Source organism: Mytilus californianus, unplaced genomic scaffold, assembly GCF_021869535.1.
Source record: "Mytilus californianus isolate M0D057914Y unplaced genomic scaffold, xbMytCali1.0.p SCAF_7, whole genome shotgun sequence".
NCBI classification, from domain to species: Eukaryota; Metazoa; Mollusca; class Bivalvia; order Mytilida; family Mytilidae; genus Mytilus; species Mytilus californianus.
The window spans coordinates 66321166-66345695 of NW_026262723.1; the positions used below are offsets into that span (position 1 = coordinate 66321166).

The window sequence follows — 24530 nt, forward strand, 5'->3', positions numbered from 1 at the left end:
TTACCGCTCGCTACAGACTAACTATTGCACACTGTTTATTTCTGACATAGAGCTTTTTTTCATTGTTTTTGTACAAGTTTCCTCAAGTTGAATATTGTGACATTGGGTATTCATAAACAAATTGTCATTGAATTTTTAAAGACAACCTTTACAAATTTATAGATTTTTAAATATGATGTTTCTGAATCTGTTTATCTGTAACATGTAATTTTGTTGAAAGTCTCAAGTTTGGTTTTTAGTTGTTATTTTCACTTGTTTATTCATCTCGATTTTAACGAGGTTAAAAAGGTCATGCCAAGTATCAAATCAGAAACACATCAAATACTGTACAAGGAAAAAGTATTATGTATTAAATTTTTACACAAAACAGAATTCTATTTATGTTGATATGTACATGGTACGTACTAATACGTTTACTATACATTTTCACGTTGTCCAGCTTAAAAAAGATGATTGGGAGATATTTTTCAAGGAGTTAAACAATATTTGTCCTAATTTTTCATATTTCTTAACTATGTTATTAAATGTCTAGATGTAAGACGAAACGTAAATTAATATACGTAATGACGATGATTGTTGAAATGATTTTATGGTTCTGGTCCTGCCTGGAACTAAATGTACATGATTTATATGCAATGCTCTATCATGATAACATCTATATGAACTTTTAATATTTTATTTCAATGTAAGAAAAAAAGTTTTATCTGTCACAAATCACAATTCATTGTTTTGTGTGTATACATGTCATACATGTCATGCTACTCATCAAGCTGCCCATCAGTGGCCCTTGATTGGAATAATAAATATTCAAGGATTATTCTTATTCTTCTCTTATACAGAGTAAAATGCGAGTGTTTTTCAAAAGAAATCTCCATTAAAAGATCTAAATATTAAGTACATGTAAATAAGTTCATTTTCGGAGTTTCTCCTCGTCAAGTTTCCAAGTATACAAGCAAATATATTTTTTTCTGATACAAGTTCATGACTTTTGTGTGGATGATGAATAAATGACAGGGAATTTAACCTCAACGTTATAACTATCATATTGTAGTGATATAATCATTTGTTATCAGTATACTCTGGTTTGTTGTTATATATTATATTAATATTTGTATAACAGTTATATATAATTTTCATGTTTTTGTATATCATTTTATTCTACTATTCTAATGATAGTGCAGTGCACGTGCATGGTGAACACTCTTCTGTAATAATTCGTTTTTCTAATAGATTGGATTTGAGTAGGCATTCATATTTTCCCGCGTTTCTTGCGAAACGTTCTTGAGATATTCTTCCGCATGCGTTAACACAAATTTTCGGTATTCTTGATTTGTTATTGATATATATATTTCTAACGACAAAACATTTTCATATCATTTATCTATGTTCTTAAAAATTATTTTCGTTGATATTTATTGATGATATTAATATATAACAAGCGATAAGGAATGTTATTTTGCACTCGATAATATCCGCGTAATTATACGAAATACGTTCGGTTATCAGTCAAAAACGCAAGTCACGTGGGTAGAAATGTCTGTGGCAACATAACAACGGAATGCCCTCATGGTCATCCGCTGTAAAAAGTGTAACCTTTCAGTATACATTTGACTTTTAACAGGTTAAAGATGAGGTAAAAGCAGTTGATACTAATGTTGAGGTAAAACGTTTTTAGGGCTGTCTATTGTGGAAAACAGTTTGTTGTCTTTCGGTCATTAGTGTCGTTGGGTTGCGGGCTCATTGGTGTATACTTCACATTTCATCTCATTCACGGACATCGTTTAATAACAAAGACATGAAACAGATCTACTGCTTCCACTATAAACCGTCCTGTCAAGCAATATGAAATATTCCTCTCTACACAGACATTTACACTGCAAAATACAATTAACGACCACCGCAAATCAAAACCGTACATACTATAGGACGAATTCTCGAGTTAAAAAGATTCTATCATCTAGTTCTTTCAGGTAACGAATTTAAAGTAACTCAGAATGGCTTATTTTTTGGTCTGGTTTTTTTAAATGTTTTTATTTATTTTTGTTTGTGCCTATATGTCCTTTCCCATTTACTCTTCATAGAAAAAACTGCTTTCATTTGATGGCTAAGATGAACGACTGAAGTGATCTTATCACCTTACAAGTTCCAGACGCGTTTTCCATGTCATATACACTTTTATTATACTTCACGTAAAAATGCAATATTTTGATTGGACATACGAGGGTGTTAATTTACTCTATTCTATGGTAAATACTCTATTACCCTTCACGGAGACGCTTGGTCAAGTGTGCGCTTTATTAAATACGGATGGTTGTTATGTACAAGACGTCATAGTTTATTACTTTGAATTTGAAATTTAATCGTCAGTAATAACAGAACATTCAGTATAATAAATTAAATAACACATATCTGCGAGGGTGATAGAGCAGATTGTTATCCCTCGAAAAGACATTGTCAACCTTGGCTTCGCCCCAGTTGACAATGTTTTCTCGGGGTAACAATCTGCTGTATCACCCTCTCAGCTATGTGTTATTTATATAGTAGCATTCATATCCACTTTGGTCGTTCATGTGACGTCACTAAAAGTTTTTTATGTATATTTGCTACTATATAGGACTTTGGACTTGTATGGTGTATGATGCATGTTGTCAGCAGATTTTTATCTTGTCGGCGAACTTGGTTTTACTTTATCTGGGTTTTCAAGCGTTTGCTATGGTTTTATTTCAATGTTATTCTTTTTGTTTGTTGACTGCTTATTGTTGAACTTATTGTTATTTTCATTTACAATCTTCATATGTGCAAATAAAAGCAAGAAAATAAAAGACGCGAACAAATGCTTTAGATTTAAAATTAAAAACAAATTGGAAGGGAAGTGATGAAAATTTGTTCATGCCTTGGTTTTTTCAACAAATCTAACCATACGCTATTGTCCTCATCAAAATTAGCAAAAAAATCGCATGAGAACTTCTTTAAAAAAATGTAACATTTTGCTTGTTGTCCTAACTTATATATCCTATTTTCAAAAATCAAAATAATTTGTAGAACTATGAAATGAGCTCTAACTTTGACCTCAGTTTGAGTTATGGACTTCGGTATGTGATATTTCAGTTAGTAGCTGATCATAATAATAATTCTTTGAATCGGTATATAGACTATTATTATTTTTCTTGTACCAAAGGCGCTTGGGGGATGGACCACTCCCCCCTCTCCTTTTTTTATTTTTTCAATTCAAGTAAAAAATTCATTTTGTTTTTACTATTTTAACTTATTTCCCCCTTTTTATCGTATTGTTGCTACTATCTTAACGATTAAACAATAAAAACAGTATGACCGATGCCCCTCTATTATTATTTTCCGTGTGGAATATAAGAGTAAATGGGCATAGGTCATATAATGCTGTTTATTTTTAAATAATTGTGAAACAATGACTGACATTGTTTCGTATTGTCGCTGTCTAACTGGTGTTTATATCGCATCTCCTTTTGTTCGTATGGTTAATATTAATCATATGTTTGCTATTCAATATATATATCAATAAAATTATTAGGTTGTATTATCTAAATTGGTAATACAGTCAATGATGAAAGAAAATGAAAAAAAAATTGTGAGATAAACAGTAAATGAGACAGTAATAGAAAGCAAAAAACAAAAACAAAAACAAATGACATCTTTAGGTCAATATACGCTCTTCATAAACAGAAAGGTGCCTTTACAATATGTCACGCAAGCCAGAGTCAAGAAAAATGGTGAATAAATTAAACAATGAGAAAAAAAGAATTGTCATCGACACCAATCTGCCCAAAAGGACAACTTCTGACAAGAAAGGTGAAATATACCAAAGGGACATCCAAACTCGAAAAAGTTGAAAACAAACTGACAATGCCATGGCTAAAAACGAAAAACTACGAAAAGACAAACAACAGCATACAAGACACAACATAAAAAACTAAAGACTGAGCAACACGAACTCCACCAAAAGTCAATGGTTATATCAGGTGCTCCAGCAAGTCCGACAGGGTTCCTGACTTCTAAGACACATGGACATTTAGTCTTTTGACAAATATTGTGTTAAACTACACATTTTGAATAGTCTACGTTGAAATTTTTTTTATTAAACATTTCATCGTTCAGACTCATAATAAACACTGTGTTTAATAGATAATTCAGATAAGTTGACAAACTATTTTAATGTTTTTTGTAACAACCATATAACTTTCGACAACATGGTTCTATTCATATAGTTTGAAAGCAAAAAGAGAAGATACGTATTAGTCTAATATGATTATTTAATGTCTCTTGATAGAAAACATGAGCTCCAAAGTGGTATCATATACATAGTAAGACAAACGAAAATTAGGGAGAAGAGGAAATGTTGGTAAATATTGCTTTTGAATACCGAATTTAGGTTAAACTATTATGTTAGTTTTAAAGCATGCATTTAAAGCTTAAAAACGAGCTATCTGCTAACAACGTTTTCATCAAATCAGTTTCAGTTAGTAGTCTTAATTCCTTGTAGTACATTCTAGGAGACGACTGGTTGATTTTTATAACCCCGGAGCAGTAATGGTAGATCGGTGGGTAAGAACCGGTAATAAGGCATTGGGGCTGGCACATTTTCCCTCTTGAATCAAATACTCTTACATAAGCCTTTGTCTCTTTAAGCATAGGCGATTGAAAGGCTATATAGAAAGGTGTCACCGACATAATCGATCTTTTATCTAATACAACAGTGTCCACATATTTGCCATTGTACGAGAACCCAGTTGTTTCTACGGTAACCGGAAAGGGGGATGGTTCAAATACTTTTCCGAATCCACTGTGCGTAAAGTCTTCTGAGATCCGGTTAGCGATTGAAATATCATTTATACCAGACGTTTGGGTTTTTTCAAAAATAATAGTGATCGGGGCAATAGCCCATTTCAAAAGGTTTGATTCATCTGAGACTCTTTTTGAATAATGCATAAATGACCGTCCTGTTAATACGTTTACTTTTCCATCAGCACCACTTTTATAAAATGAACTTGCTCTTTTCTTACGCCGACCACCTCCCCCGCCACCTCCTCCGCCACCACCCCCACCTCCGCCCCCACCACCACCACCACCCCCAGCGCCGCCTCCTCCACCACCACCACCTCCACCATTTCCGCCACCTCCGCCACCACCTCCGCCTCCGCCAGATCTGGAATCAAATATTGTAGCTTCAAATTTTTCTGATTTTTGTAAAACTAGTGGTGTTTCTTTATAAATCATATTTTCAAGCATCATTTCCAGAAATTCACTTCTTGTTCTAGATTGACAACGATTGGTTGTGCTGTTGCATCTCAAAAATAGTTTTCTGTCACAGTACGGACAAGCCGGTGGTTCGGCATACTCAATTATATTCGTAAAATAACTGCTATACCCTTCAATATTGCGTTTTGGTGGCCGTAAGTTGTCCATTATTCTGTTCGGTTGGTGAAATCGATTTCTTGTTGGGGGATAATCTGTATCTGGGTTTATTCCCAGTTGTGACTGTCTTTTCCGAAAGACTTCCCACAAATAATCGATGTAGCAATGATGCAGGAAAAAGATTGGATCTTGGGGACTAGTAGGTGTTCCACTCATATGACCCCCTACCCACACATGTACGCTGTCATGGTGTCTCTCTAAATTTTCTATGTTCCTAGTTGCAGTAGGAGTTAAGATTTCTCTATTGTAACGCTTTAGGAAAACATTACGAAGCGCTGTGGCATTAATGAGTGAACTTCGTTCGGCTCCAATATTTCGCTGCAAATATCCTCCTGCTGGTGTTGTCCAGTTTGCAAATGGTCCATAAATAACGCGTCCAACCCCATTTCCAACAAACATGCTTGTAAAAAATACTGATTGTGTCGGATCGTCCATTTCATGTTCTAGATTTGAAGCCCAGTATGGCAGAGTTACTCTGATATTTTTCTCTCTTAAAGCACTCTCAAACCTGTAAATGTATAGTATATGTAACAAAATTAAATACTAATATCTGTTTCCTTTACCACTGTGTATCATCACCACCGGATATAGGTGCCCTTGGCCTGGTTCTCTGTTCATAGTCTAAGAAAAACTACATTACTGTACATATACCAACATATAGGTACCCAGGTAGCTATACGCTAGTATTTGTACAGTAATGTTGTTTTTCTTAGACAATGAACAGAGAACCAGGAATGAGTTTCACAAAAAATCTTACGACTAAAGTTGGTCGCAAGTATACTGAATTGTGTAAGACTTACGATCAACTTTAGTCGTAAGATGTTTTGTGAAACTGACTCCTGTCCAAGGGTACCTATATGCGGTGGTGATGATACACAGTGTTTACTTTTAACGCTCGCAGTATTGTAGAATATCGCCCATATCCGTTTGTAAAAATAAATAGCATACATTTATTGACAATTCTTTTTTTTTTAATCTTCGTCTTATTTACATAATTTTGTTTAAATTAATCACTGTACATTACTGTGTATGAACGGAAACATGACAGTCTGCATGAAATAAATTTTATTTAGTAGGATTCAAATTTTTTTCATTCAACTAAATTTTTCTTCAATTCCTAAAACACCAGACTGGATTCTTTACTTTTGTTTTCCTTGTTGAAACACTAGTTTAAGTTATTTTTCAATTTCTTGATAATTCATAACTTCTCAGTCAATGAGACTTGATAATTCAGTACTTACAGTTCGAGATAGTATCTATGCCAACTAACAAAGTTTGGACCTCCATGAGCCGATGGTAGTGCTAGTGTTTGATGCATTAAGGCGAATGCATCATACTTGTTTGGTGTAACGGACTGAAAATACATAATCATTACATGATTGCAATAAGATAGCATAAGATTACTTGTATTTTAAAGTAAATGATAATAACATTTTATACATTTCGCGCGTGCGCATGCAGCGCTTTTTTTTATTATTTCCCTTCATCAGGAACGCTCAAACTCAAACATACATTGTTCACCCAATTTTGTCAATATAACGGAACTATAAACAACTGTCATACATGTGGGAAGTTTAGCTAGCTATAAAACCAGGTTTAACCCATCATTTTCTTCGGAAAATGCCTGTACCAAGTCAGGAATATGGAATTGTTTTCCACTTGTTCCGTTGATTGATAGCGTTTGATTTTGTCAGTTTTTATGGACTTCCCCTTTTTGAATTTGCCTTGGAGTTCGGTGGTTTTGTTATATTTTTTTATAATAATAACAAGTTTATCCTAGGAAATAAAACTGTTGGCTTCACACCGAGATACAGGTACTTAGGCTTCACGATATCGGAAACGGAAACGATAGACTATACGGACAGTGTAAACGAATTGATTACCGCCGGTAGCAGAGCTCTTGGCACACTAGCGTCAAAGTATTATCAGATTGATGGACTAGCTTATGAAACAATCATTAAGCTTTTCAGGAGTATGGTGACCCCAGTCAGGGACTATTCATTAGGAGTTTGGGGGTTACAAGGTATACGGTACACTAGACAATCTCCAGAACAGAGCTATAAGATTTTTTCTTGGTGTCGGAAAAAGTGCAACGAATCCACCAATTTGTGGTGACATGTGTTGGATACCTCCCTATATTCGTAGGCGGTGTAATATTTTTAGACTGTGACATCAAATCATGAGTATGAACACCAGTAGATTGCTTTGTCGAATTTTTGAATGGGACTTCGTTTTCTCAGCTACATATAAAACACTTGGTATAATGATATAAAACAGTTGATGGAAAACTGTGGACTAAATAACCTGTTTAATGGTAATACAACTGATGAACTAAACGGAAAATTCATAACTAATTTTTCTGAAATAATGATGAGACGATATTTTTTTCGAAAATTGGAAAAGAGACGTCAACAGTATGCCAAAGTTACGGACATTCAAACTTTTATATTTAAATTTCGCAGTCCAATCACGTGTCAATTAAACCTTGTCAAGACAACAACATTCGGCAATCGCTAGAATATGAAGTGGAACCTATCAATTGGAGAATGAAAAAGGACGATAGCGTGGAATCCCGACTGACAGACGATTTTGTAAAGTATGCAAAATTCCTCGACGGTTGAAGACGAAAAACATTTTCTTATACACTGTCCCTAAGTACTTATCAAAACGGTTTTGCTGACTTTCACTTGCGCACATCTATCAACTTATCTTTGTTAATTGACGATAAACAGTAAATATGTCTCGATCTATAAAATTGATATAACAAAGAAAAGAGAACAATTAATTTCTATATGAATTTATAGACATGAGAAATTACGTCAAATATTTTTTAGGTAGTCATGATTTTTTATAAGACCTTACTATTTATGCTACATTTTATTAATTATCTATTCGTACAAATGGGAGGTTTAGCTAGCTATAAAACCAGGTTTACCCATCATATTTGTCGGAAATTCAAGTAACAAGTCTGAAATATTTTCCATTCGTTCCGTTGGTTGATATAGGTTAACGTTTGATTTTATCAGGTTTTATTAACTTCCCCCTTTTGAATTTACGTTGGAGTTCGGTATTTTTGTAAAGACTTTTTATATATATACTCTTACACTCTTATACTGCCTTTATCTCATGTGACATTGTGACACACCTGGCATAACAAGTTACTTGTCAAGTAAGCCAAAGACAAAAATAGTTCAACTACTTTCGGAACTCGAAAATTCCATTTTTAACAAGTACACAAATCAAAATAACAAACTGAGGGAATATCATGAACTCCAAGCTGAGCGAGACCGAGAGTACAGCTCGTTAATCAAGTACGTAAAATGTGAACGTGCACGCTCGTAACAAAGCAATTTAGAAACAATGTACACAAAATGTATGTATGTAGCGCCATACAATAGGACAGATAGGAAGTTGCTTCTGAGGAATGGGAAGTTACCAGTTGGAAATGAAATAGAAAAGCCTTCATCTAGATCGGTTTGTTTAAGCGGTTGCATGCTAACCAAGTGTTTCCGGTTTTATACCAGGTGATGCTGCTTTAAAAAGACCGCCTTTCTAACTTCTTTAGATTAATTATATATTTTACGAAAATGTTCAAACAACTTACCTTATCACGTTTTAAAGCGTTTATTGCATTAAAAAAGGCTCGGCGTTCGTAATTACTCAGTGTACGTATTTCTCTTCGGCGACGTTTGGGTGCTTGTCGCTTCAATATACGGCGAGTTTTCATCCCAAGAGAATCAAACCATTTCAAAGCGGTTTCATCTAAAGTTAGAACGGTCTTGGTCCCGAAAGTTGTATTTAGAAATGTGTGAAGACAGTCGGTTTGGATAGCATATTCGTTCGATGTTGTCATTAAGTGCTCATGTCTAGAGTAACAATCTTGTAGCAGTGGTGGAATTATATCTTCTTGTATTAGACCAAATGCAGCTGACACAAGAATAACCAAACCAATAAAATATTGTGGCATATTCTGAAAAAGAAAATTAAATCATAGTCTTGTGGCGTATTTGTTTCAGTTAAAATTAATGGTTCCTGTATTTATTTTTTATTGTTGAAATGAAATTTATTTATTTGCATCATATTCATAATCCCTGTCTACTGAACATTCCCAAGTATAAATAAAGGTGGCACGGTAATATTTACATTCCGGAGTTTAGGTTGCTCTTTTGTGTACCTTTCTTAAGTCAATGTATCTGAACACTGTGATTGGACAAACAATACAGTATCTACTAAACATACTTTTCCAAGCTGAGGGATGAATCAGGTGTAGAAAAATATGAAATAATTTTACAAACAGTTGAAAATGATTTTTTGAGATTTCTTTTTTTAATTTTGTATTCACTGCATGATAAAAGACATAAAGCACTAGTTGCACTAGATTTATAAAGATAGCAGAACAATTAAACGGTCATCATACATAAAAATTATCCAAATTTATTTCTGAATATTATAATGAAAGTACTTCAGTTTTATTGTGTAATATGTAGGTTCTTGGTCAGTGTAAGAAAGTGGTGAAAATTCTAAAAAGGCTATCATTATCCCTATGGGCCAGGAAATACTACCGTGCCACCATAAGCGTGATATAAGGTATACGTGAATGAGACAACAATTCAACGACACTGGGGTCTTTTTGTTTTATCTACAGGTCAGATTATTGCTTCAACAGTAGATGTGTATCTACCCTACATTTTTATATGTGAAGCTTTTAATGCTTCCGGTCAAGATATGGACCATTTTCTGTATTATTTTTTAGTCAATCATTCATATCTTTAACGAAACGTTTTGTTTTATTGTGAAAATTGAAGAAGACATGAAAGAGGAATGTAGTAACAAACGATTAAGAAATATTCAATTGCTAGTATGTATAAGCATTAATACGATGATAATAGGCAGTGTAGAATATGGATGTTATGAAGACATACGCTAAGCTTGAACGTCACATCAGTAGAGACCCACAAAAATATTTACAGTAAATCTAAGATAAACTTACAAACAGCATGCTGCATTCTGAATCCCCACACACTATTCGGAAGAAATGATAAAAGAGAGTGGTTTACCTGTAATTAATGGTATTGTTTATAACAACATCTTTAGTGTTACAGTAAAACAAGTGCTAATAAATTACACATCTTAGAACATGGTTTAAGATAAATTAAATGTTACAAAAAGGGGAATTTATTTTCAAACTTTTCAAAACTTCACCTTATAAAGTGTCAAAATGTTATATTAGATAGTGTTAATGTGTATGTTGTTTTAAGAACAGTATTTTTCTAGCAGCAACTAATTATATAAATCAACCTGACATAAACTCGTCATCAACACAAGGATGTCCGGCCTAGTACATGGTGAACATACCACATTTACTTGTAAGGTTCATGGTACATGTTGCTTTTTTTCAAAACTTTTTATTATGTCCATACCTGTGGTGGATTTAGTTCCGGAGAGTATCACCAGCCAAGCTACAATGTACATTTTGTACAACCGAGTGCATAGGAACTGGCATGAAAATACGGATATTGTTTTATTAAAATTTGTGGTTATAAAACTCTTTTAAAACTAATAAATCGTGTATCTCCCTCTGGTTACTTGTTCGGGTTTGGCTATATTCATGGTCTTTTTTTATTAAATCAGTTCCTCGCTGTTTGTATGAGGTTTTGGATTTTCAAATATTTTGACGTCAAGCACCTCTGAAGAGACTTTAATTGTCAAAATGCACATCTGCTGCAGTAAGTTGTATCATAAATTTTTTACTATTTTCCATTTGAGTAAAATATTTATTAACCCAATTAACAGTTTAATAATGTAATTAATTATAATCTTAATTATTCATAGCCCCAGATCCGAAATGGTACTTTGAAATGCAGATTATATGAACGTTATACTGAAATCTTATTAATGGCTAGTTGGTGTAATAGAATATACATATTCATTTATGAAAAGAAAAAAATGTACATGTATATGTTTGGCTTACATGTAGGAATATTCATAAAAAATCTAAAATATTCCAAAAGTAGCAAGATAGTCAAGATAGTCAGTAATTACATTTTGGAAATGTCACAGTTTTCTTTTTTTTTATTTGGAACTGTCCGTATGACTATAATTATAGATTTACTAAATTGTTATCTCTTTCCCTCTTTTTTGACTTCACCGAATGAGACTTATCACCGAATTTGAACTTACCATGAGCTACACGACGGGTGTCACATGTGTAACATAATCTGCTTAACCTTCCAAATCACCCAGAACACCTCGGGTTTTATTGGTATTCGTGTTGCTCAGTATTTAGTTTTCTATGTAATGTTTTGTGAACTTTTGTTTTTGCTTTCGTCGTTTTCGTTGTTTTTTTTTAGTCATGGCGTTGTTGATGTTCGTTGTTTTGTTTTAGTCATGGTGTTGTTGATGTTCGTTGTTTTGTTTAAGTCATGGCGTTGTTGATGTTCGTTGTTTTGTTTTAGTCATGGCGTTGTTGGTGTTACTTTGTCTTGTGATTCATGTCTGTTGTACTTTTGATATCTTCTGTACCTTTTTTTTAAGTACATTTACACATTTTGTACATGAATTTTTACTACGAAAAAAAAACATGTCGGGAATTCTGAAAATAGATGTCTATTTTGCATGAGCATTTGTTGAGAACTTGCTGTCTCACATCTCTTTCGTTGATATGAACATAACATTTTACATTCTCAACCCCCAATTTTATACCTACCTCATTTGAAACAAAAATAAAACTAGATCATTATGTTTTTCCAATGACATTGACAATTGAATCGGAAAAACCGAATATGTAGATCAGTGAAAATTTTCGCTTGAAAATATAAATCTTTTTATATACGTTACGTAATTGACTTGAACAATATTCATGTATTACATCATATAAAATTTACCTAATATTCTGTAATCGTGTATTATTTGTATATAAAATATTAGTCTAAGATATAAAAGGTTTGTCTTTTGGAGTGAATGAACTTTGTAAAGCAAATATAGTCAAAAGGAGCAGCTGTTTTGTATATTTATCATGCAGACTTTGGTTTTAAATCATTATAAATCTGAAATAACCAAATTTTGACAACATGTAATTAAACAATGTCACGAATGTGCGAAATAGGGGAAAAATCATTTCGAGGTTAACATACGCGTTCTTCAACAGTTGACAAGTCTCCTACCGTTACCTACGGTAGGGTTTCGCTAATGGTTGAAGACCGTACGGTGATCAGTATTTCTTCACATCCTTGTATCTTGATCTTTAATGGATAGATGTCTCATTGATCATCATGGTCACATTTCGTTATTTTTATCTATAATATAATTTTAAACAATAACTATCGAAGTTATGCCATCAACGCCAATTCACTGTAAAAGGACAAAACATTAAGGCACAACTAAAAGACAACCACTGATTAAGATAGGGACATGCACAGGTCTTCGGTTGAAATTCAAGCAATCAACCCTCTCCATTTTTAATCTCTATTAGTGGAATTAAAAACCTGAATAGAATAAAACTGAGAACGGGAATGGGGAATGTGTCAAAGAGACAACAACCCGACCAAAGAGCAGAAAACAGCCCAAGGCCACCAATGGGTCTTCAACAAGAACGTTCAATACATACCAGTTTATAAAACACACATTAACTTAATAACAATTTATTAGATAATACAAATACAAGAAAAAAATTAATACCGAATAAAAAAAATGCTTGCAGTTACTCAAACTCAAAGCGAGTTCAAGCAATCTGATTAATATCATTATCTGTCGTAACTCGCATATTTATCTTTTGAAGAACTTAACCTGCAATAGATATGAAGTGATACCGTGTACTCTGTGATATCGGCGACTATTCCTCAGAGCAGATTACAAACAGAAACGTCACGAACACTATGGAAAGACTTGATTTTTTGACATTCTAAGAATATTGGTTTGCATATGAATCACACAAAATCCTAGACGCACTGACTGGTTTTTTTTCTGTACAGTAATAATCTAACAATATAAGGGAGGAATTTAATATCATGTGGCTTAAAACCAGAACCGATAACATAAATTGATCTATCATACGATTAGTTTGCCTTCATTAGGAACTCTCAAACTCCAAAATTTGAAAGCCCCTTAAGGATAAATAAATACTTGAATAATAACCAAAAAGGACCCACTTTTTAGATAGAATTTATCAGTAATTCTTAAAGCCCCAACAATATAGTGCAAGAGTAATAGATGTAACATTAATCCCAGGGGCGGATCCAGCCATTTTCAAAAGGGGGGTGGTTCCCAACCCAGGATAAAGGGGGGGTTCCAACTATATGTCCCCATTCAAATGCATTGATCGTCAAAAAAGGGGGGATTCCAACCCCCGTAACCCCCCCCCCCCCTGGATCCGCCACTGAATCCCATTACCTGTTGATGAAGCACAGCAATAGCAAAACATAAGTTTTAAGATTTGTGATAGTTAGTCATCATATTTAATAACCGGATTAATAAGAATATCAAATTAATTTCTGAAAGTTTGCATCAATTTGATAATGCTTCCCATAAAAAATTTTCATCCAACATAGAAAATAGAAAAGGACTACCCTGCCAATTTTACAAAAGTGGAAACATTTCATTATAAATAAGACGTTTTTACTCATACATTATATACGTCTCCGAAACATCATATTAAGCTGCCAATTGTACAACGAATAAAGTCTTATAGAACTTCCTACAACCGACACTTACAAACTGGCCTAATCTTTCAAAAGATGTTTAAAAAAAGTGCAGATTAATTATACTTTCATTCCAGTACAACCTCCCACTGAAAATTTTCTAGCATAAAAAAATATTTAAAGGGGAGGGGGGGTAATATAACTCAAAGAGCAAGCTATAAAGTTTAACTCCGCCAAGTGTTAATGTTCCTGTCCTTAGTCAGGAACTGCGTCAGTTGTGTCTGTTAATTCATTTGTCTAGACTTGGGGAGGGGGAGGGAGGGGGGGCAATTTTGAGCTTGACATATGGAACAGACGTCCTCGGAATAAAACCTCTTTCTATTCTAGATGACTATCATACTAGTATTGTATTGTTCGGTTGCTGTCTCATGGACTTCTATCCCAAATCTTCGTATATATTGAGATTGTTTTTTATTTCATTTCTTTTCATTGTTACGATAATTATTTAAAACACTTACAAAAATCCTTTGAAACAAGTTCTCATCAATTTTGTTTTGTATGATTCAGATTAAATAATGCTTAGTCTTTCAAAAGGACAAAAGAAATGACAAATTGCGTTACGTTATATTTCCACGTAAATTTATTTTGTATAAAATAAAAAAAGTTCTGTACTAAATTGTTTTTACCAAATTGTCGCAGAATATTTTTCTAGTGTTTTGTATAATGATATCTAAAATAAAACATGACATAGAGTTATCAAAAACCGCATGATATGATTTCTGTTCGTGTTTCTGTGAGATAAATCATGCATGTTATTAAGTACGACTTAATACAATGGGCTTGACAAAGTTTTCAACCATTTTGTGGCCATGTCTTTTGTTATATCTACAGTACACTTTAGGAGTTGTAAGTGATTGCATGCGACAAGAATATGTCCATGCACGCCTCTGCATTATCAATCACTTACAACTCCTAAAGTGTACTGTAAATGTTTTGTGTCATATACATATTCATGAACTTTTTCACGCGGTCCAAAGCCTTTCCTCAAGTGAACATATTGAAGGTAAAATGTATACAGATCTAAAATAATTTCACAAACCAAAATTGAAATAAATAATAAATATGAATAAATCAAGGATTTCCATAAATGTAAATGGGTATTTAAGTGTGACAATTTCTACAATAGACACGTGTGGTAAGGAAACGACTATTTGACTCTCTGGGGAAAGGGAAGGGGGCAGGAAGATTTTTTTACCGACAATATTTCCCATTTCAACAGATGCTAGGCCGTTTTTCCTTGGAACAGTTATGATCTGTTCAATATGCATGAAACTTTCGTCACTTGATGTTTCGCAGACAGTTGTGTTAAACATAAATTTTATTGTTAAATTATGTTAATATAATAAAATTATGATATTTATATTTTCCAGAAAGTGCATTAATAATTTTATTTTGGATTTGTGATAGTACAAATGATAAGGCATACAAAATATCTACATGCATGCTATGTTATTAATAGCGAGTGATAAACGAAGGAACATATCTAACGTCTATCACACTGTCATATTTTCTAGAAAGTGCATAAATCATTTCATTTTAAATAAATCATGCAAAATATCTACAAGACAGTATAAAATGTTATGAAATGGTGAGTGATTAATGAATGATGGTATTTAACGTCTACATCTATCACAATGTCAGAATTCAAACAATACAAAGTTAGCAAATCATGATATGTGTGGTTTTATATTTATACAAGAATTAAATCAGCACTTTAAAGTTGAGTTACTGTTAGTAGTTTAATCACAGAAAGTCTGCACATCCAAGCATACAGCTTTAAAATGGAACTTTCACCAGGAATTGAGAGAGACTTGAAAAATTAGTCAATATGATCATGAAAAAAAGATGTACTAGATACATGTATGATCCGATAGAATAACACTTTTATTAGTGGAAAATGTCTATGATTTATTCATCGTCTATGTGTTTAGGTCTCCCTCCCCTCCCATTGCTCTGTACCAACTGATATGGCATATTTGTTTTTCAAACAGGGAACTCCCGAACTCTAATTACTTTGTGTTCATAGTATTGTTCCTATTTTGTCAGAATTACGCTCACTAAAGGAAGTACATGACTTTTTTTGTACATGTAAACATCCATGTCCTGTTGTCAGAGGCGGATTTAGGGGGGCAGGGGGCCTGGGCCCCCCTTTTGTGGGAAAAATTTGGTTGAGTATGTATGGAATCACTGAAGCATGACTGGAGCGGGCCCCCGCTTAGGCAGTCAGTGGGTCCCCACTTATGAAAATTTCTGGATCCGCCACTGGTTGTCTCATTGACAATCCCATCATATCTCCTCACTTTTACATGTATACATAAGCAGCGTATTGTATGTCTTATGTGAAAATTAAGTGTGTGCTCATATTCACTCATGAACAAGTTTTTGCACATTTTTCCCTATAATTCATATACAAGCTTATATAAGCATAGGCTTGCATTGTATCGCATCTCACAACGTTTCTTTGTCGTTGTATTTATTTATTCATTAAGGGTTGTATATTATTTTATCCATTTATTCACCCCTGTGGTTGACTGGGCACGCAAAATATGCTAGACTTCTTCCATCTCAGTAAGACTCGTGTTGAGGACCCGTCCTTTTTGTACTGTTGAATATACGAGTATACAACCATGTCCTATAGGAAGTGGAGGTTAACCTTGAAACCTCGTGTTGGGAAAATATCATGCCCTATTGAAATTAGACAGCATTGCAACAACTATTCTTGAGTTCCATGAGAAACTTATTGCAACATACATTTTTTTCCCTAATTATGGTCCAAATGCCGCGCCTTCTATCCCGCTCAAACCATTTTGCAAAATCTGCTTACATGTATTTTACGAATGATTTATTGTTCAATTTGACCGCGTCCTCAATATGCATTAAATAGTTGCCTTTGAACATTAAGTAAAAAGGACCATTTCGTAGTATAAAGGGAAATAAGTATACGCAGGTCTTAAGATTATGTTTCGAACAGCAAATATCACCCCAGTTTAATTGCCGAGTTAAACAATAATGATTAATCAATTAATAAATTAAACTCCCGTATGCGGCATATCACATTTTTAAACAAGAAAGCATTTATCGTTTCTCCCATTAAAAGCTGTTTTATGGATGTTAACACTTATCGTATGTATAAATCGCAAATACAGGCACAAAGGGGAATTTCATATATACTCTGCATTATTGAATTACATTCAGCCATGCAAAATTTACCCTTACTGATTGTGATATTCCTTTATGAGCTCGTTTATTTACATTTCATTGACTGGTGAAAGTTCCATTTCACCACAAAGCTGTATACCTGTATCATGACATTTTATGTTGTTGTAGGATCAACTCTACATCCACTTAAACACAACGAAGGGTCGTCTCTCGTTGCATTGGATATCTGATTATGGTGATCAAATCCACATTTACCATCAACACGTATCTCCTTTAACTTGTCTTCATGATTATTTGCTTCTTGTTCTAATTGTAAAAAAAAAACAAAAACAAAAACATTATACTATTGAAAATTCACAAATTATATGGCAACCTTGAAGGCTGAAGACGTTATTTAGAAAGCTATATGGAGCATATATTTTGTTATTCAAGGTACTCAAGATCAGAGAATTTCCAGGACAATCCTCTCTTTGTTTATATCTTCAATATTCCTCTCGCATTTTTAACCGGATGTGTGTCATCAAATGCGCGTTAACCCGTTTTGTATCGACCGGATTTCGCGTGGTCGCCTGTTCAAAGTGGCCGCATCCAACCGTCATATATTTTATCCAATTAACTGACACATGTATATCCAGTGAAGTGTATATCATATCTCAACTTCGAACTTTTTACTGAAAGTTTAATTTTAGTTTGTGAAGAGAACGTTTTATGAAAGACAAACATACCCAATATCGCGATTCGAGCTCGTAAAGTCTTATTATCACATTTCCAAAGCTTCAACTACTACAATTGTTCTGATATGCATGTTTGTACATGTAGTAGGTATTGTTTAAACGTTTCAAGAATAATGATTACGTACATGAGATTTGGAGTCGAGTGATTCCGATGTATCACGTTTCACGATGTTCATAATATAAAGGAGTCAAACAGCTAACGTTTAAACATTTACTTGAAAATACTTAAAACAGTTTTAAAACACTGAGGAACATTTATTTTAACTGGAGTGTATTGGTTGGAAAGAATAAAAAAAAACAAGAGTTGTCCGCATAGCGGGACTAATACCCTCCGTGGATGCATTTTAGTTGCTTGTTTCATCTATTCATTTTTTATAAGCATTCAATTTGCCTCTGTGTTAGATTGACACATGACTACTGATAGTTCAATCTATAAAAATACACTGACCCAGAAACAAAGTCTTAAGTTTTTAAACTGTTAAATCAGAAATTAACTGTCAAGGTCAAGGTCAGTTTGATGCCTCTGCATACAAAGTTTTGCCAATATATTAAGTGCTACAGTACAAAAGTTATGCACCAAACACAAATCAGACAATGTTTTACTATCATAGGGTCAAATGCAAGGTCAAAGCAACCTGACTTTGGTATATGACCCCTCCCCTATCATATGATGTATCAGCATACCAAGTTTGGGCAAACTTAGTTATATGCTACAAAAGTTATAAGCAGGACACAAATCAGACAAGGTTTAAATATCATAGGGGTCAAAGGTCAGAGTGACCTGACTTTGGTTTATGAGACACCCAAGCCCAGACAGACAGACAAACAGACAGACATGGTGATTTATAGATACCCCTCCAAACTGTGTTAGCGGGGTATATAAAATGCATGTGTGATAACCCATTTTGGTTTTTTAGCAGCCCCTTTTCATGTGATTCATTTTAGTTCCAGAAATTGACTCTTACAGAATTGTAGCTATTATGAAAACATCTTAAAAAAATACCTTTAAGAAACATTTGTTGATGCAATTTAATGCAAGCAAACGGGCATGTTTTATACGCCATATATTTGCCAGATGCATATATGCTATGTAGTAAGTCTAGACTTTAAACTTGCCTTACCTTTTTGATCACACATTAACGGTTGTTTCATATTCATCTCAAGGTTTTCATCCACAACAGGAATTACTTTTCCTTTTTCATTTTGAATGGCATATATCTTCTGAATAAAGTCAGGCAACAATTGGAACTTGCAGAGAAGACAAAATGCTAGGCCAGTCACTATTATGCATATTAAAATCGTTTCAATCAGAAAATGGTGCTCTTCTTGCAATGTGAACCCATCTGAAAAGTCCAATTAATATTGTACATACATGTAGGACTCCACAGGGTGATTCAAATGCCCTGTACAGGCTGGTAAATACAAGAGATTTAAATCTCAAAATAGTTTATATTTCACAAATTCTGCTTTTTTGACATAAGGAAGTCTTAGACTTGGGTTTTAAAATGAATTTAAGGCCAAAATTATCGACATTCGCTACAAAAGTCAATTTTATGATAGTTTTTCACAAAAGATACACGAAAGGCTTCAAAGAATCTCTCATCTGACATTTTAATTCAATGCTATAAGAATATTTGTGTTGAATGGTAATTTCTGACCTGTTGAACAGTTTAATTGATAAAACATATTGCAACTTGGTCAGAATTTTGAATGAATTGCAATAGATACGTAGGAACACTTACAATCAAGTCACAGTAAATAGATGTCAGTTTATTGTACTACAGGATTACTAACCTGAAGCCGAGCAGTTCTGTATTGTTCTGTCAGTTTCTGAAATATTTTTCTTCAACCAGTCTGCAATTAAATAGTTCTTACAATAAAAACAATTATTATAACAATTGCAGTCGAAAAAGTTTGATTGTGCTTCCATATTGTTTTAATATAAAAGAACTTTTTAAATTTCAGTCCTGAAAAGTTTCATACATCTATCAACAATTTGATTTGACTAAGCTTCTAATTATTTCAAAGAGCTGCAGATTTTTATTCTATTTGTCATACATGTGCATTGCTGTCTTCGTTGTGACGATTGATTTGGAGTACAAATATTCAATACGAATAAAATTGAATACCTTGATTTGTGTTGGATGTTGTTACAGAAGATAACAAGCGAATGATAAACCACACAGTAATAATAAGAGGGAACAGAAAAAATCATCCAACTAAATCGACCTTAATGCTATTTTTTCTAAATATGAACAGCTATAGTAGATTAAAAACTCAAAACTAAGCAAGTCGGTAAGCCTGGCATTTTCAAAGTGAAAAAAAGAACTGTCACGAGCAGACATATGTAAACTTTTTACAAGAGGTAGTGGTAGAATCTATGCGTATATATATGTAATTTGCTAAATTTAATTGCGTACCCAAACAATACTCGGAACAGTTTGAAATGTGTCTGTTGTTTTTAAAACAATCCTCTGTAAAGTCCAGACAACTTCTACACCTCAGAGACTGACCCTCGCAAAATTGCAAACCTTGTTGGCACATGTCCGAAAAACATGAAAATGATACCATTTTATCGTCGTCTATATAGTTTTATCTCTAAAATCTGCATAAAAAAAATTTAATATGTACTATAGAAAATGTAACAGGTTAACGTATTCGGTATGATTGGTTGCTTGCATGATAAAACTTTGCCTTCACAAGCTGATTGTTTTTTTAATTATTTGCTGATTTAAATTTATGAAGCAATGTATGTGTATATAGAATAAGGAGATACATCATATTCTAATCTAAACTGATTTGTTTTTTTTTTATTTCGGGTACTACATGAATTCTGCATTTATGGAGACTACTTTAACAGGTGCCACGTTATCATTTTGTTAATTTTTTTATTGTTTTTAACAATCTCCAATTTAATTAGACCTTACGCCCCCACATAACTAATATGGGATACTAGTATTTCAAAAAGCACCCCTACCAATACAAATATCCCCCATTTCAGATTTTGATGAGTGGGAGGGCGCGGGAAATTTTTACGAAAAATTCAAAACTATACTTGGGGACATTTTAGCACTGACATTAAAGCCCATTTTAACGCCAGTTCAATCCGTTCACCTGTATTTGCAACAGTCCATTTTAGCGAAAAACGTACTTCGCCATACTGACACCGTGAACAGTAATTTGCGCTGGTTTAATTTTAAAGTTGCATGGATATACACATTTTTGAAACACACCAAGGAAAGACAAGTGCAATATAGATGACGATTATCATTCTTGGAAAGACAAAGTTGTGAAAGGTCAGCATATAGCACGGATATGATCGATAACAATATTACCAGATTACACAAAAATATTGTAATGCATGACATAATTCGTTCATTTAAGTTATCTTTTCAACAGTAGAGTTGTCTTTATTCCTGGCTACAGTTGAGTCCACAAACGGAACTACAATAGTGGATGATTGATTTTATTCCATATTTACTTTCAGTGCTGCATTCTATTGGACAGACATTTTTACATTGTGCCTACTTGATATTAAATTTAATTATTTTACTATATGTAATGTTATGAAGAATGAAACAATATTAAAGATTAATTTATGTCGCTTAAATGGGCTAAAAATCTGGCGCTAAAATGGGTTATACTTTATTGCTATACAGAAATGTCCTATGATATCTATTGGCTAAAATTTCCTGTGCCGGAGTACCTTAATACGAATTTTAAGAGGATCTGATAAAAAATAATGCTATCCCAGCAACAAGAAATCATATGGAATATTTTTCTACAAGTGCCCTCCAGAATAATGACCCCCCCCCATTTCTGATTTTCCTGATAGTCGAAGTCATTCGAGGTATTGAGATGAAATTGAAGAGGATCTGATAGAAAAATAAAGTGCCTAGTTCCGGAGACAAGAAAAAAAGTAATATAGAGTATTTTACAAGCCCCCCTCCCTCCCGCTCCATTTTTTATTATTGAACTCATGCGAGGTAATTGAGTAGTGGAAACTTTAAAATATACAAATTTAAAGTGATCCAGACAAACAAAATAGAACCCTATCCTGACGACAAGTGATTACGACCGTGACAAAAAAAACATCATGTACCCTCAGCAACTTTGGGCATGATAAGGATAAAAATACATGTACATGTGTGTATGCGTGCATTTGATAACCAATTTTTATAAGATATATTATATACAACGCGAATACAAAAGGACACCGACTCGAGCTATTTACAGCTTGACACAAAGTTTAAACTTCTTCATTAAACATAATAAAAGTATGTCGACATGTTAATACGTTTGTCTTGTTTTGTTTATTGGTTTTGTATGTTGTTTTTTAGGGGGAGTGGGGGTGCTGATGTGATCCTGTCGTATTGACGTTCACCCAAAATCATCTATCATTGGTAATCATAGTGTTTATCTAAAAATAATTAAAATTGGAATTAATAGTCGTTATAAATAGTAACGTCGTTAAATTCTTTAAATAGTAAATGCATATGAAAGTCCCTTTCCTAAATTTAGGACTATACCTTGGATTTTCACAGGTGTATAAATTGATTATTGACGTCAGTATATATTATAGTTATTTTAACAGCAAATGTAACTGTAATGTAAATAAAATAAATAAACAATTCACTAATTCATTAATGGAAATTAAAAAAAAGTATTCAATGTATTCAGCGTAATAACAGATGAAAGTGGTCATTCAAATTTTCTTTATCGTATTTGTAAGTAATGGAATGTATGTACCTTTAACAATAACAAATATACGAACTATATACTATTTTAACATTTGTGCAGGTTATTTATAAAATAATGAAACAGTGAATTAATTTATAATTAATAAAACTGCATTTTATACTTACGATGTTGACTTCTTGGAGCTACGAACTCTGAATAGTAAATGAACCTTTTGTATATTACGTAAGACTTAGTCTTGAAGTAAACTCAAATCAAATTGTTACACGTCTACTCGAATAAATTTGGTACTGTGCCAAAATCAATGAAAATCTTATTAAAAAAATAGAGAATCTTGTGACTCATATACGCTTTTAGTACTGTACTGTTTATTCGTTCTGTCACTAATATACATTAGTGGTCGAAGTCAAATATAGCTGCTGTATATTCGACGTTCTGGATAACATACACAACTAAAGATGAACCAAAATCGCTGTAAATACATTTGATAGAGTAGCTGTATAATTCATAGAATTGGGAACCCCCCCCCCAAAAAAAAAATAATAATAAAATAAAAAAACATAAAAAAAAATTAAAAAAAATAATTTAAAAATTAAAATGGTTAAACCATGCAAGAATAGCATTACCTACGGAGCCCCTTAAGTGCCAAAGATGAAATTTAAATTATTTGTGCGCACGACTTTAAATCTTGTGCGCACAACTTTAAATTTGGTCGCACAACTTTTAAACTTATGCGGACAACTATTTTAAACTTGTGCGCGAAACTTTTTTAAACTTGTGCGCACAACTTTTAAACTTGTGTGCACAACTTTTAAACTTGTGCGCACAACTTTAGTAAACTTGTGCGCACAACATTTAATCTTGTGCGCACATCTTTTAAAATTATGCGCACAACTTTGAAACTTGAACGTACGACTTTTTAAACTGTCCACAGAACTGTCAGTCATATATGTCTATAAACTTGCTTGCATTTGCCAGTTAATCAAACAAGGATGGACCTGATTTTACGTATTTCATTTGGGAATAAACCATAAGGATATACTGTATTTTCTGGCATTGAAGCTAATTCGAATATTCTAGATGTTGGTCGAAGGACCATGTGAGCTATTGTCATCAATAAGCGTCCGTCGTCCGCCCGTCCACAATTCACAGTTTTATTTTCTCCTCTGAAACCACTGGGTCAATTCGGACCAAACTTGGCAGGGATCGGATCCTTGGTAAGAGGGGATTCGTGTTTTTTTTCTCAAGTGGTGGTCAATAGGTCCATGGGGACTAAGAACTTGGGGTCGAAAGTTTTAATATAGGCTTCAAATAGGGAAAGCTTTAAAAATCTTCTTAAGAACCAGCAGTAGCAAGGCAGTCATATTGTCTGACTCATCAGAAGTACATGATGTTTCAAGTTTGTATAAATGAAGGTCCGGGGGTCAATGGGATCCGAACAACAATTGGGGTCCATAGTTAGCTTTAATTTGAAAATGCTTTAAAAATCTTGTTCTTATGAATCAACAGTAGCAATGCAGTCATATTTTGCATGAAACATCAAAAGGATATGAAGATTCAATTTTGAACAAATGAATGAGTAGGGGTCCATTCGGTACGAGTACTTAATGCTCTAAGTTTAACACAGATATACCAATTCAAAGATTGTATTGTTTAAATATTCAAACAAAGGGATTGGATAAAGACTCAGCCTTTATAAATCCTTTCCCAAAACACAAGATATACATGTACATGTATATATAAATCTTTAGAATAAGCGACGACAAGGCAGTCATATTCTGCATAAAGCAAAGGA

At 33.5% G+C, this 24530-nt stretch overlaps 1 protein-coding gene and 1 long non-coding RNA gene across 2 annotated transcripts; both read right to left on the minus strand.

Moving 5' to 3' along the window:
- Positions 1 to 3543: 3543 nt before the first annotated feature.
- On the minus strand, positions 3544 to 13796 carry LOC127709507 (tyrosinase-like protein). The gene is made up of 5 exons (XM_052215114.1): positions 10439 to 13796; positions 9053 to 9418; positions 6690 to 6802; positions 5037 to 5956; positions 3544 to 3557 (listed from the first exon to the last, which is right to left on the minus strand). The coding sequence occupies exons 1-5, from the start codon at positions 10445 to 10447 to the stop codon at positions 3544 to 3546; spliced, it is 1422 nt and encodes a 473-aa protein (XP_052071074.1). The 5' UTR covers positions 10448 to 13796.
- Positions 13797 to 14701: 905 nt separating this feature from the next.
- On the minus strand, positions 14702 to 23495 carry LOC127708550 (uncharacterized). Its single transcript, XR_007985296.1, has 5 exons — positions 22903 to 23495; positions 20458 to 20642; positions 19832 to 19891; positions 19159 to 19380; positions 14702 to 17609 (listed from the first exon to the last, which is right to left on the minus strand). It is a non-coding gene; the product is annotated as an uncharacterized LOC127708550 (long non-coding RNA).
- Positions 23496 to 24530: the final 1035 nt, after the last annotated feature.